The 15565-nt window shown below is 46.5% G+C and overlaps 1 protein-coding gene across 1 annotated transcript in view; it reads right to left on the reverse strand.

Annotated features, from left to right (window-relative positions):
• LOC135819172 (uncharacterized) overlaps window positions 1-8186 on the reverse strand; it is a 49957-nt gene extending 41771 nt beyond the window's left edge. Inside the window, exons 1-3 of the mRNA XM_065332331.1 lie at window positions 7573-8186; window positions 5592-5660; window positions 2636-2800 (exon numbers count right to left, since the gene is read on the reverse strand). Of these exons, the coding sequence (XP_065188403.1) occupies window positions 2636-2800; window positions 5592-5660; window positions 7573-7764 (426 nt within the window). The 5' untranslated portion in view covers window positions 7765-8186. The remainder of the gene's footprint in view (window positions 1-2635; window positions 2801-5591; window positions 5661-7572) is intronic.
• Window positions 8187-15565: the final 7379 nt, after the last annotated feature.

The following is a 15565-nucleotide window of genomic DNA, read 5'->3' on the forward strand; positions in this document are numbered from 1 at the left end:
TACCCTCACACATTGAGGCCCCATAGCAATGTCCACTCTACAGTGCAGCCATACCCTCACACATTGAGGCCCTATAGCAATGTCCACTGCAGCACTCAATACAACTGAGTACATGTACTGGAGGGTGAACTTATCACCCCATTCTCCATTGCAGCCATACCTCTACACACACTGTGACAGTCATGGAGTCATTTTCACCCCATTTTCCCGTGCAGCTATACCTCCACACACTGAGCAATCTCCAGCAGCAATCTTCAATGCATGTACTGCTGCTTAGCCACTTGCTCGTCCTACAACCGAGCACTGGAGAGATCACCCCATTCTCAATTACAGCTACACCGTGCCTTCACATATTGAGGAGATACTGCAATAGGCTCCACTGCACTGGTGCTTAGAGTTACTCACTAGCTACACAACGGAGGAGCACCGGAGAGTGGAGTGATCACCGCCCACCCCACACTACATTGCAGCAATACCTGAACACATTGAGATATTCATCAATCTCCGCTGCTGCTTGCTGCTTATCCACTTGCTACAAGGCAACACTGGGGTGATTACAATGATAATGTTCTCCACTGAAGTAATGTTGAAATAGCTCTCACTACGGATCATGTTCACTGATGTCTATGACAGTGTTACCCAGGCCAGGGGCAAGTCGTTCATCTCCTTCAGGCTATGATAATCAGGACACAGTGAAGAGCCTACTTGCATGGCACTGACATGCTGCTATCATACCCAGCAGTCTGGCGCATACACAAGGGGAGGGGGGGTATTATTAGGGCTGAGTCGGGTAGCATTTTCTTCGGGTATTGGGTTCCGGTAGTTTTCCACGGGTATTACAGATGTATGTACTCGTATTTATTTTATACGACCTCATACCCAGTACCAAGTTCAAAATACATGAACTGCACGTCCAAAACGAAGTCGTATTAGTTTGACCCATATGTCCAGTCTCCAATGCGGAGAAGACGCCATTCACCACCATATTCCGGCACACATTCCTTCTCGTCACAAAGACTAATCACACAGCATTTTTTGGAGTCACAGGACAAGTACGTACCTATCCCGGTTTGACATCTGTCAGCATGCTGATTAGTACTTAAACTGTGACCACCACATGCACAGCCAAATCAGGCAGTGGCAGTGATGGGGTTGAGTGACGGACCAGCGTACATGTACATTGTCTACCAAGCTTATCTCCCATCTCCCTTTGTGAACCACAGTTGCCTTCTCCATACACCATACACAGTGAGGCTATGTAACATGATACCTCCGTGCTGCTTGTCAATGTTGCTATTGAGCTATTTTCTTCCCGCAACATAGCCACTTACGCAGGACTCCATGCCAGCACACAATGCACCGAGTGTCAGTTACAATTATGCTAAGCAGACCCAATTCTTGGCAACCGCCCACAGGACAAGAGGGGCTGATACACCAGCCTACATTCTACGTCACTTCACTTCGATGCATGGACATTGAGCAACTCCGTTTGGCATGGATCTACTTTTGTGCCTCAAGTGCCGTCAAATTGCTACCAATCACTGGTCTTCACATATCACTATATGGTCTAAATCTCTGCTATTGACAGCCTGCCATGGGCTAAGTTCCTGTGGAAATCACCCCTGATGGGGCGCGCACTTTCCTGTTGCCCGTTTAAGATAGTGTTGTGATGCGGCAGCAAGTTAAACAAACCACTGACTGTTTAAACGGTGTCACTAGAAACCACCAGAATAGCACCATTTTGCACAGAGCAGATGTTGACATGGCTGACGCTCTCAGTGTTCATCTCAGACAACTGTTTCTATGCGTATGCGTAATAAGTTACTAATAACTGACACCACTGATACCGGACAGTGATAGAGCATGGAAACAGCTGCTTTCTATCCAATAACATCAGCTGGCTGTTGTACGCTGGTACTCATTACACAAGGAGTGATACAATATGGATGAGTAATATGAAACCGATTAAATTTTAGTACTGGGAACTCGACCAAATATTATTATCTCAGCACAGGAATTTACTGTCACAATTTATAGCAATGTACGATCGACTAAGTCCGAAAAGAGAGGTTGAATTCTGATATGACGTGGGCTTTTCGTTTTGGGTGCACATCTGCGTGCGTGTGTGTGTGTGTGTGTGTGTGTGTGTGTTTGCATGTGCGTGTATTCACTAGGCATGCAACCGGCGATTACCAGGCCCGCTGGAAGCAGACTCTTGGATTGGACCGGCCATACCCTAGTCTTTCATACAGTTTGTGTATGATATATAGCAGGTCTGCACATACTGTCTTCAGTAATAAACACATGTTGACGGCCAACAAGTAACTAGTTGGTCCGGCCGGTGAGGATCCAACCAACCACACCGCTACTGTAAGTCTACACATTTTCGACCCATTCAAATTTTTTCGGCTTCCCAGGGCTAAAACACATTTCAGCCGCATCAAATTTTCGGCCTGTACTGCTGCCGCCTGTATATACTGTCACACTGAATCTTGCAAAACAAAATTCGACCACACCAAATTTTCGCCCAAACATAACCAGGCCGAAAACCCATATGCGCCGAATTTTTGTTGACTTGCAGTAGGTGCTACCACAACTACAGCATGGGGTGATTCTACAATGAACATTCACTTACCTCTCCAAAGCGTCCCTTGCCCAGTCGTTCGCCAAAGCGTAGCGATGTGACGGGAATCTCCAGGCCTTCCAGGGACGCATGCTTCTGACGCTCCCAGAGAAGACATTGCTTGACGAGACGCAGCCGAGACAGGTCCGCTTTCTGGGGACATGTCAGGTTTTCTCCCTGCCAAGCGTGTACACAAGAGAGAAGAGAGAGAGAGAGAGAGAGAGAGAAGAGAAAAGATTGAGAATTTCTCGTAATTGTTTCACGCTTCACCAATTGAGTTGGCATAGTTCAGCAGGCGCATAGCCGCTATTGTTTCCAGGTTGCCCAGAACCCCATCCCCCCCCGGGTGCAGAGCAGACGCTGAATACAAAATTCTTAGATGTGAATGAAGTGCAACACCATGACAGTGGCAATGGAGGGGTGTGTAGAAACAATCGGATTTTTCGGCCAACAGGGCACGTTTTAACGTTCCACAGGCGCTCTGGGCGGACCATCCTGGACTGGGCGGACCATCCTGGACGAAAAGTGGTACGACTATGGTCGTACCATGTGTGACGCTTCTATAATGTGAAGTCCCGGATTGGACCTCTCAGAAGTTTGGAATTTGAAGGTTCCCTAAAGATTTTTGCATGGGCTCTGCCCCTTTGGCCCCTGCCGATGTTAGGATAGGTGCAACGGGGAGGGCTATGTCAAGGTAGGAATGCATACAATGTATGCATTTCTATCCTGACACCGAGGAACCCCCCCCCCCCCCCCCCCCCCCGGATCCCCATCCGGCTACGCGCCAGAACTGTTGTCCCGACGGAGTGGTTCTGACAGGAATACGAACAGAATTGCAATATGAAGACAGTTAACTGACCAACACATAGCCAGCAATCGCATGTCACCACGTACTTTGAAAATCAACATAATTTTTCGAATCGACCTTTTTTTCCGGATCACTTTTCAACGAGGACGAAGCAAAGTCGGCCGAACGAAGCCTAGAGGAAGAAAATCACCCTCTCCACTTCACCATCACGATACTGACATAGATACGAGATGAAACAACTAAAAAATCCACAAGAAAACTGTATGGCCATCATCGCGCTGACTTTGGTCTGACTTTGGTCTGAGAATTTCTATCACGATCAAAAATGTACGAGGAGCACTCAAAAATAAGCCACAGACGTACCTTTATCGCTCTCTACTCCTTTTTCAAGGCACAAAAGTCGACTCTCCACTTTCAAACCAGGAACCAGACATACCAGTGGTCCTTTTCAGCTGCTCCACGAGCGCAGGAAATGTTCACCAAGGGGCGCAGAGCAGCATTCATTCCAGAAAAAGAGCTAAGATACGAGTGAGACTGCATGACTGAGTACATGAGTACATGAATGAGTACATGCAGAAAATAGTCAATTTCAGCGTTTCTGCTCCAAAAAGCAACTAGCTTCGAGTAGAAACAAAGATTACACCAAAGGATCAAACAACAACCATTTTCTGCAGTTTTTTTTGCAGATGGCTTCCTTGTGCTTGGCCCAGCACGTCAAAAATCACACCTCGGAGGAGTACAAAAATTACAACTCTCAGATGTCCTCGATTGCTGGCCATGATTCCCGATCCTGGATGCCCCTCTCCCCATGCACAACCAAATCCGTGTTGACACAGAGGTGGTAGTTCCTTGCGTGTCTAAATCTGTCCCCAGCTGGCGAGGTAAACATAGACGCAAGGCATTCCTTATCTACATGACTTTGTTTGCAGAGGAAAATTGCAGTGTGGAATCTAATATGTAAAGAGGCGGTGAGGTGACAACAGTTTTAGATCTGCGATCAAGCAAACGAGCTGAACCGACATTTCACAAAGACTTTATTATATTGAAAAAGAACTAGATATGAGGGCGGGGAACAACATGGAAGGAGAAACTTCGTATCCAGTTCTTTCCGAGTACAATGAAGCCTTTGTGAAATGTCGGTTCAGCTCCGTCTCTTGATCGCAGTGGAATCTGAATTGTATCTAGTATACTAGTACACTGCGCCTGACAAGCACAGCTCTTGCAGCATCTACTGCTCCTTTGTTGTCTTTGTCTCTTTCATTACCCCCATTATTTTGCAGGGATGTGCACAACTCAGTCAGCAAGCCACTATAATGCTCCCGGGCGCGTTCAGACTGGCGTAAAAAACAAGCGGAACGTGAAAGTTGTCAAGGTGAATCGCTCACGTGACGTTCCCGCCAGCGTAAACACGGAAAAGGTTTCCCACCACTCTGCAGGCCAGTGGAATGCAGATTCCGGCGGCACGCGGAGCGCTTTTGATATCCTTGCAGCACATGTTCCGTCTTTTCGTTTTATTTCAGCCTCTACTCTTGCAGTCTGACTGCATGCTTTTGAGTTTTGAGTTTTGACTTCTAGGCGGCCAACTTCTCCCATCATGCCGACATCTTTGTTCGACTCAGCAATGGAGAGGGAGTTCATGGAGCTGTACGTGGTGATTTTTGCGGGCCGCTCTGCAGGCAAAACGTTACTGCGAACGAGAAGCATACTCTGATCGCGGAGCGGATGAATTCCACCCAAGCACCAAACACTCCGGACATAGTATTCTTTCCGTCGACAAGCACAAGCAAAAGAATTAGTTTATTTTGATATCCAACTCAAACTGAGTCAACTCAAATTTTTCAAATGTCGAGGCTTCACATGTACTGGCCGTTCCAGCGGGATACACGTGCAGTGTGATTGCGATTCCCGGGATTACGCTGCAGCTTTCCGGCGGCTATTCACGTCAGTCTGAACGCGCCCTTAGAAACATTCTTGCCGACAAAGAAATAATAAATAATTTTGGGTTTTCTGAAACAAAATCTCGTCGTAAGTATTACACCAGTGGCTATGTCCGAAAACTGTCATTACCACGATTACGCCGGGTGTCTAGTGAATACACATGTACATTTTTGCAGAAGAAGTAATCATGATTATTGACAACTCTCTCTCTCTCTCTCTTACCGGAGATTTCGAATCTGGAGCGAATCCAGCACACTGCAGTGTTTCCAATGAGCCTGGCTCAGCCAAGATCTGAACAACATCAACAAAAATTATGAGACAAGACCGTACAGTACAGCGTTATGGCAAACCGTTGTAGACATTTTTGCGATGGAAATTTCACGAAACTGCCGCAGTCACGAACGACGGGGGATCGAATCTACGAGAAACTTTACAAGGTAGCTTACCCCTGTTTCGCCCAAACAGTGCAGGGTAGCGAATAGCATCCATTGCGCCAAACATAGCTGCTATGCCTGGCTTCCATCACAGTTCAAATAATTAATTATCAATTCGTCGTTCAGAGTAGTGTTCAGAGCTAGAGCAGTACTACTAGAGGAGTGTTGAGGATTGATGGAAATCCCGTTCGAAATAATTTTTCTCATTTTTCAATCGTCCACCAGGCGCATGCGCAGTGCAGGACCACCATGGCATTTAGTCATTCCACAAGTGCACTTGCACCGCAGAGTTCGTTATCGATCGTGCAATGGATAGGGTATTCCCCATCGTGTTGGTCCCACATCACTCAGTGAATCAGTCATCTGGTCATCAATCATGCCACCATGCATATGCATGGCATGGCGCCCGGGCATGATCATGATGGGTCTGGGGCCCTGTCGAGAAGTATTACAATTTTTGTAGTTCAAGTAGAGTTTACGATGTACGGTCATTATCATACAATCATGTGCATGCAGGTACGTGGTCATGTTTGATGTTGTTACATGACTGTATCAGAATTCAGATGTATGCGATAATCTGATAATAGGTTGTCAATATCCGTTTCTGAGTATGATGCGCTTTTGTATGGGGACAAGTCATATCGCTGCTTTGTGCAGCCCCACTTTGTCCTTTCATAATTATCTTCCGTACTCAGGCACTGCTCGCTCTACAAGTCCTTTCCTTTACTCCAGACCAGAGTCTAGCAGAGAACGCTTATGAGTAGCTACAGCTACATATGTATGTGGGTGTAACGATGATGATGGTGATGATACTCTACGTACATGTACATCTACCTTCCACTGGCACGGTCTGTTTAGTGTTGGTCCATGATCAATCACTGGGGATTGAATATGCCAGGGCACTGGCCGGGTAATGTCATAAGCCGGGTGTCTAGGGTTTGGAGTCACTGGGGAGCTGGGGGGGGGGGGGGGGGAGTACTTAGACAAACAGGAGAGAGAGAGAGAGAGAGAGAGAGAGAGAGAGAGAGAGAGAGAGAGAGAGAGTGTGTGTGTGTGAGAGAGAGAGAGAGAGAGAGAGAGAGAGAGAGAGAGAGAGAGAGAGAGAGAGAGAGAGAGAGAGAGAGAGAGAGAGAGAGAGAGAGAGAGAGAGAGAGAGAGAGAGAGAGAGAGAGAGAGAGAGAAGAGAGAAAGAGAGAGAGAGAGAGAGAGAGAGAGAGAGAGAGAGAGAGAGAGAGAGAGAGAGAGAGAAGCGAAATTGTCTCCAGTTATGTCATAGCATGACTCTGTTATGTTGACGTGCCAACGACTAGTGCAAGTCAATGAAGTATTTCAGATCAGAGCACCTAGACAAGAGGACACTGATAGCTACATGTATACCACAACGCCTGACAAAATTTAATGTGCGCATTCGATAACTAGGACAGTTGCAACCTTTTTGCAGCTTTGCCTTGGGTGGCTGACTACTAGTACAGCTTTTGTGCCTATGTGGTTGGTTGCTGGGACTTCGATGCGTCTCCCTTCCAAGTATCATTCTCTTAGTTGACTCCATTGATTGGTAAGCGGTTCCCACACGTACACACACAGCTGAGTGCAATGATTGGTAGCGACTTTCCACATTATCCCGACTACTTGCTAGCTGCGTTGTGGGAGCCCCGAAGCGCTGACTGACTGCAGGGTTCCACTAGCAATGGACACGTTTGGTAGTTGATCAACGAGTGAATGAAATACTTCGAGTACGAACAGCAGAATATCACTACGTCTTTACTTACGGATGACACACGGCGAATAGTCCTGAAACGCTCGTCCTCCGGATAGCTGATGATGTTTTGTAGCAGCTTGACCAGAATGAAGCTGGTTTTCAGAAATTCCTCCTCTTTGCCGCCCGACAGCCGGGCCAGAGCGGACTTCAGCTTGTCGTCGACTTTCGCCCCACCGGGATACAGATCAGCATCCACGTCCATTGTGTAGTATCAGCAGCTGATCACCGCAGTGGTGGCCAAGCCGTGACCGGACAAGCGAAGCAAATGGCTGTTGGCTGCGTGAGCTGTGGGCTAGTTTGCAAGCAGTGCCATGCGTGTCTGAGTGACTACCGCTTGCTTCTCATGTCTTCCTTCACCAGACACGCACACGGATGTAACACAGCGACACACTGCTAACACCCCTAACGCAATGAACTAACTCCCTTCAGTACGAACACCAGGTAGTGATGCTGGTGGGGTCTCTCGCCTCCTACGCACCAGTTTTGATACTAACGCGATAGCGCCGAGCTCATTAATTCCCCCCTTTGCTAAATTGCGAAACTTTTCAATGTGCAAAGGGAAGATAGATGAGGGTAACCTCTTCACAGGGCCTAGCAGCACAATGCCAGCGATGCAAAATAATAATGAGGTCTGTGTACTGGCACGCCACGACCCAGCAGAATTAGTTTCTTACAGGAGGAGTGCTGCTGTGTATGGCGACCGGGCCGGCCAACGTGCGCATCGTGGTCTAGACTATCGGCTGGCATGGCAGCCCGGCCTGGTATCCATCCTCCCAATGAAATCCTGAAAATCCTGAATTGAATGCTATCAGTGTATGCAGCCAGTAAACAGTATAGACAATGATATTTTGTACAGTATGTACATGTGGCAGTTTGCAGCTTGTCTCACTAGACACAACACCACACCGCACGCGACAAGCGCGCTACAGAGTACAGTCCGGATTAGGCCAGCGACTCACGACTCATGCGCCGTCTCACACCACACGTCTAGCTCTGGCTGTCAAATTTAACAGCTGACGATGATTGGCGCCAACGCGGCCGCAGAGCAACATATTTTTTCCATGCACTTCCACGGGTGCGGGGAGTCGGGGACGTGGTTGGTTCCAGGTTTTCCAGAACCGTCTCTTCTAATGCGTGGTATACATTATTACACACATGTAATCGCATTGGATCGTATTGAATTACATAGTTGTATTGACTTGCATTGGCGTGTGACACTCACACTGCCACACTACACAATATACACACACTTCTACTGTTCTAGCTACTTCCAAGTACAATGTACTATGTACTAGTATAATTACTGTATTATGTTATGCTGTCTGGTGAGTGTTTCACACGAAACTCCGAGTAATGGCGGAAAAAGAGTTGTTTGCTTCATTGCTGTGTGATCATTTTTATACAGGACAAGGCACGTCGCTTTGCCACCCTGCAAGATCTTCTGTTCACACTTTGCCGGAAATTGAATTAAATGGTTTCTTAGCACGACAGCATAGCAGAGCATAATAATTCTGCTATGAACGCATCATACAGGGGTTACCTAGCCCAACGTATACGTCATCATGTACAGTCATGCACATGTAAGTACATGCAATGGGCTAAGCACGGGGACGCAGGGAGCAAGATGAGACTCATGAGAGTTGAGTGAACACCTTCGGTGACCGCCGAGACAAACCAGGCATGTCGGTGGGCAGAAAAGAGGTGATGAATGCTGAAGTTAGTAACTACATGTACATTGTAATTGCGCTCTGTGTATATGTACATGTACTTGCGCTCTGTGTATATGTACATGTACACAACAGAACAACAAGGACAATCAAGGCTTGTTTGCTGCTACTTTAAGTTTCATGCTTACGCAATCATCAGGCAACATGAAGATCGGGTGCCGACCATGCCGGTATATATGCCAGGAGAGGGTGGTATAAAAAGCTGTGTGAGACTGTGGGGGCTAGCGCAGTAGCGGTGATGTTTTAGGCAGGGGGGCTGTGTGCAGAGTGTGTGGTTGTTGAAGGCAGGGGCTAGCAGTGCAGTGTGAGCGCGAAGTGTGTGGCTGGTGTGGGCAGGAGGTGGTGAACAATGCGTGTGGATGTTGTAGGCAGGAGGCTGTAGAGCTAGCAGTGTGATAATAGCGCAATGTAAATGGAGGTACATGTATATGATTGTAGTCAATACAGTAGCATGGGATGCTTTACATTGCCATGGCATGCAGCAAGACAGAAAGAGGACACATCATGGCATGTAGCAAGACAGAAAGAGGACACATGCTCTTTCTCTGGACACTGCAAATTCACAACTCAGTTCACTGTACCATTATCGACGTTTCAGCAAATTGCCATCATCAGGATAGAATATTGCATCCCGAAAGAGCATGTGTACTCGCCATTCCTCTTTCAGTTATGAAGCTGCAGGATGCCTCACCCCTAGTACTACACATGCAGCAAGACAGGTAGCCTCACAGCACAACCATTATAAGAATGTGAGACCGTCCGTGCCTGGCGAAGTGGTCTGTAGTACCAGGCTGGTCGCAAGTCACGGTGGTCGTTAGTACAGGGTTTACTGTACTTCGCAGTAGACTCCAGAGTTATGCCCACATTGCACTGATGGACCCAGGACAGTCCCTGGTAGGTTAACGCAGATACCCACGGGGACATCCCACACCTGAACACCTTTACATTATTATTTTGGTGTGTCAACCCACCAGCAGTACAGCCATGTCACTAACACTACCCACAGTGGCTATGGTGATCATACCCAGCGATAGATAACTAACAGATAACAGCTGGGTGGCATGTCCCGGCCAATTTTCACAATATTAAATAAATATTATCTCAGACGTGTTTCAGTGACACGTTGATGCATTGGAAGCAGACTGGGAGCCGTAGAAAACGCTTATGCGACTCCCTAGGCCCTGCTTGAAATAACTTTATCTTAGTTTAAGTCTACAATGTTCTGTAGTGTTGATCTACATGTACTTTTAGTACACGTATACATGTATATACATGTATGTAAACTTATAAAGCAATGCAAGTGCAAAGCTGACTGCATGTGTTCGTAGTAGTTCGATCACTCTGACGTTGATGCTTTGAGCTGGTCTGAAAAATGATTTCTGTTTCAGTAGACTTCGTTGCGATCGGTTCGGCCAATGACTTTGAGTTCAGCTGAGAAGACCTTACATTAGTAACAACGTCGAAACAGATATCCGATAGTAAAGCTGTCCGGAGATTGAGTACATGCCGTGTACATAAACATGACTTGTATTCATGTATGTGGTTTACCTAATGCTGTAGACAGCAAGCTGTTTCGGCCACCTACTATCTAGGCCTCATTCGTACAGTACAGTTACGAGCTGAACTACCGGTTTACAATAGTGTACTGAAACCATCACTAACAGTTACACTATCTACAAGCCAGTGCAAACCTCTAAGGACCACCTCCCACTAAAGACCGCTTTCGCTGGTCCCAAGGGGTGGTCGTTCGTCACAGGTTTTACCGTAGATAGCACGAAGAAGATGGACAGGAGCAAAGCTAGACTTCTACTTATGCAAGAACATTTAGTACGATATCCGAATTAATTCAGTTGATCAGAAACCAGGTGCTAGCTATTATGACGTGTGGGTTGTATGACGCCCGCTCAGCTGCCTAGTCTGGCTTGGCTATAACAAATTTAATAAATAAAAGATTCGATCCTATTAGTCCTGGAGCCAGGTCCAGAAATCTGACAGTGCCATTTGACACCTCGTCCAGGAAAGATTTGACTTCAAATTCGGAGAGGCGGACCAACTATAGGAATTTTGGAGAAAACTAGAAGTTCCCAATGTTGTCCGTTTGGAAGTTATGAGCTATTTCCAAATTGCTTAGGTTACTATGGTAACTTGTGTGCAATTAGCCGTTCCTGAGGCAAAGCCGGTACAATTTTGGAGAAAAAAGTTACCTTGTTGGAAGGCGAGCTCTTTCCAAGACTATTATTGAAAACCAGAAGTTTATAGGACTGTCGGCTTCCTTGTCACAGGAATTTCTCGAATTTCTACGGTTACCGTGGTAACGTGTATGCAATTAGCCACTTCTAAGCCAAAATCAGTGCATTTTCTCCCCTGTAGGCAGGTGGAAAGCAGAGAATAGTTATAATATTGTGGCTCAGAGGTCTATTGGGCTTGTTCATGCCTGGTTTGTAGACACTGGGCTCCTCTCCCCTCTAACACTACCGGGATTGCATTGACCTGGCACTTGTTTCCTCCCTTCCTTCACATAATACAATGTACATGTCCATGTAGTACCCAGACAGCGGTGTGCTATGTTGACAGGATTGGTCACCATGATCCACTACTAGTACTTTCCACCCAATTCACATTTTCTTTTTATGGAACAATGTCATGCAGGCTGTCCAATCGACATGTACATGTACATCTTGTACAGATTATCGCCCATTTGTTCGTTCATGCTTAACCTTTCTAGGGGCTCCCGTAAGAAGACCATAGGTCTGTGGGAAACACCCTAGTAAAATAAATAAAATAATAATAATAATAATAATAACATGTTTAGGAAGCACATTGCCCATGAAATACAGTCATGTACATGTACATGTACATGTAGACCGGGGCGGGGCCTACGCCAAGACCTGGAAGGACAATTTTGATCAACGAGATGGCTAATAGACAAACAACTGCCCTAACCGCAACATTTCAACAAACTCCGCCACATATTCCGTGCTCATGTCACGGTCATCCTTCAGCAACTCACAGCAAGCATTTACACAGGAAGGTCTGGTCACATCCCTCTGATCAAGCAACAGTTTCAAAACAGTCCCGGACTGACCCCATGGCCCATGGGGCAGTGACCTCTCCTGCTATCTAGCCGAGCCACTATGAATTCTACACCTAGTACCAAGAGTGTATAATCGGGGGGTTATAACTCTTGCTAGTACCTGTACCAGTACATGTGGCATCATTTCCCTATTGCCTATATTGTAATTACCATTCATGTATTGCGCTTCAGATTTTCTTCCGTTTTTGTCTCTTGGTGCGTTACCGGCATGGCGATCATAGTACTGAGACCTAATGGTCAGTGGAGTGCCTGTAGCCTCACCAGCACTGCTACTATCTGTGACTGTGGCGACCACCATTCAATGTCTCGTCCTCCCCTAACCGTACCCCAACTCTCTCTCTCTCAGCTCTCTTTTTATCTGTCTTTTCTTACTCTTTTTTCTTTGTCAGCTTTCCTGGTGGTTATGTGCTTTTTCAAGTAAATAAAAAAAATAAAATAAAAATTCCAGCACTCACAGATACATGTACATGTACGTGTGCAGCAGTTGTTCACCATCCAACTCGGCTACAAGTGATGCAAATACAGTACAGTACCTGATGCCACAGATTATTCTATGTACATCGAACACCCTGGATGGTTTCACCTGTATACAATCATGTAAATGTGGAGACAGTTATGGCCATAATAATACGTACTACTCTCAACTCCTACAAGCCATATCTCTTGCCAATTGTCAACGTATTGGAGAAAATTGTTGATCGGCAGGTTGTGGAGTTCTTAGTGACAATAGTGAGGTTTCCGCCCTGCCATGGAGCAGTTTGCATACTCCGATCTCTCTCGTCTTCCAAGTCCTGGCATCTCCGTGTGATATGAGAAGGGAACTTGGTGTGTTTGGTTGAACGACTATACATGTGCATGAAGTACATGTATACATGTAATTTAAATGGCACACCAGTAACAACAACAATAACAATAATGAATACCACAACAGTGTCCTGGACATGTACTTCAGTTCAGTACATTGTACAATGTACATGTACACCTTACAGTACTGGCCTCTTTTACGGGCAAGATGATTCTTTGGATGTGAAAAAATACGTGTAGTCATGTACATGTACATGACAAAACATACAATGTAGTTTGCATGCCAGCATGTTACAAGCTACGTGTAGGCGGAGGATGCACTGAGACTGTGTTCGAAAACAGTGCTCCTTATGACCTTACTACAACCTCCACGGTTGGCATAGCCCTGGTCTTGCGACCATTTGAACTATAATGGGGGCTAGCCCCAGTTCTAATATATGCTAGGGAATTGTTTGAGTATTCTTGTTTTTGTTTTTGCTATCAGTTGTGTTTCCTTGCTCGTTCTTGGATGTCACTGCCTAAATCCTCTTGATCCTTTTGTGTGGATCCCGGCACTAAATCAGGAGAGAGGGGTCCAGTCTCTACAAACCAGGCTTGCAACAGCCCAATATACCTCTAAGCCACATTATTATAACTATTCTCTGCTTTCCACCTGCCTATAGGGGAGAAAATGCACTGATTTTGGCTTAGGAGTGGCTAATTGCATACACGTTACCGCGGTGACCGTAGAAATTCGAGAAATCCCTGTGACAAGGAAGCCGACAGTCCTATAAACTTCTGGTTTTCAATAACAGTCTTGGAAAGAGCTCGCCTTCCAACAAGGTAACTTTTTTCTCCAAAATTGTACCGGCTTTGCCTCAGAAACGGCTAATTGCACACAGGTTACCATAGTAACCTAAGCAATTTGGAAATAGCTCATAACTTCCAAACGGACAACATTGGGAACTTCTAGTTTTCTCCAAAATTCCTATAGTTGGTCCGCCTCTCCGAATTTGAAGTCAAATCTTTCCTGGACGAGGTGTCAAATGCAACTCCTCAATAAAGCGACTTTTTCGGACTTGGCCCCAGCACTATATACATTTGTACAATGTTGGCTAGTATTGTAGGTCAATGGAAGGGACGGACTTCAGCTGTGCCTGAGAGCCGTAAGAATGTTGACCTGCGCCATGTGTTGGCCACGGCAAAATGAGGTTGCGAATAGCCTTCTGGTTTTCGGATCTCCACTGCATTCCTTGTGAAATTGTGATTGTCTGGGTACGATTTCTGTGTGCTTCTTTTACTCAGGTACATATACATATACATATACATGTACAATCAAAATTACAATTGCCAATGTGTCAGATTTTGTATCAGGATGGGAGTATTGCATACTGATAGCAGTACAATCTTGTGGACATGTACAGTCATGGTAGTGGATTAGCTACATGTATGTCGACTTGTTTCATGGTAATGGATGGTTGTAGTAAGGTCACTGTTTCCGAACACGGTGTCCTCCACCTTGTTTCATGCTGTCAAACCACCAATAGTCATGTACATGTACATCATGACAGGTGCTGGTGAGAGCGGCCATGATGCGATACCAGCCACAGCAACAACACGCGTTTGACATCAAAGCTGGACGGCAGGCACACCTCGACCTCCATATTACTTGCACTGGCACCCCTCTTCCCCAGACCAGTACGGCTCGCTACCTCGGAGTCACTCTGGCCGAGAATCTTCGCTGGTCACCGCAAGTCACCTCTATCGTCCGACGCACGGCTTTGAAGCTGCGGATACACCGCCAGATCTGGCACTGCCTAACAGTGCGGCAGGCGATGCTGTATTACTCTGCCCTTGTCATACCGGACATTCTATATGCGTCAAATGCGTTTCTCCCAGGACTGTCCGCTGAGCAGCGGAACACAGTAGCCAAACTGGATAAACGTTGCATCTGTTGCGTGGCCGATGAGCATCCATTGGCCCACATTCTTCCCCTTTACACCAGGCTGGGTGTCTGCCCAGTGCTGGAACGAGGGGAACGCAAGCTCCGACTCCTGACATTTACATGTAGAATCCGTTCTGGAATCGTCAGTGAGCTGTGGTCGTCCCGAGTTGTATTGCAAGGCCTACCGACAGGCATGACCACTCGAGGTCAGTTAGGACGCAACCTTCCCCTCCCCCTGGCCCACAGTGCTTCTGACGCATGCCGACCGCTTCTAGCCAGCTGCCCACTCTGGAATGGCCTGCCCGACTGTATGAAGTCCATAGTATACCTGTATGTCCGTGAATTGAACGCATGCTACGTGTATATTACTTCGGTTAAATGTAAAGGCTTTCGTAACCTGCTGATGAGGCTAGATAGAATCATGCTACGATGACCCGACTTGTAAATTTGAGAT

This window comes from Sycon ciliatum, chromosome 6, assembly GCF_964019385.1.
Source record: "Sycon ciliatum chromosome 6, ocSycCili1.1, whole genome shotgun sequence".
NCBI lineage: Eukaryota > Metazoa > Porifera > Calcarea > Leucosolenida > Sycettidae > Sycon > Sycon ciliatum.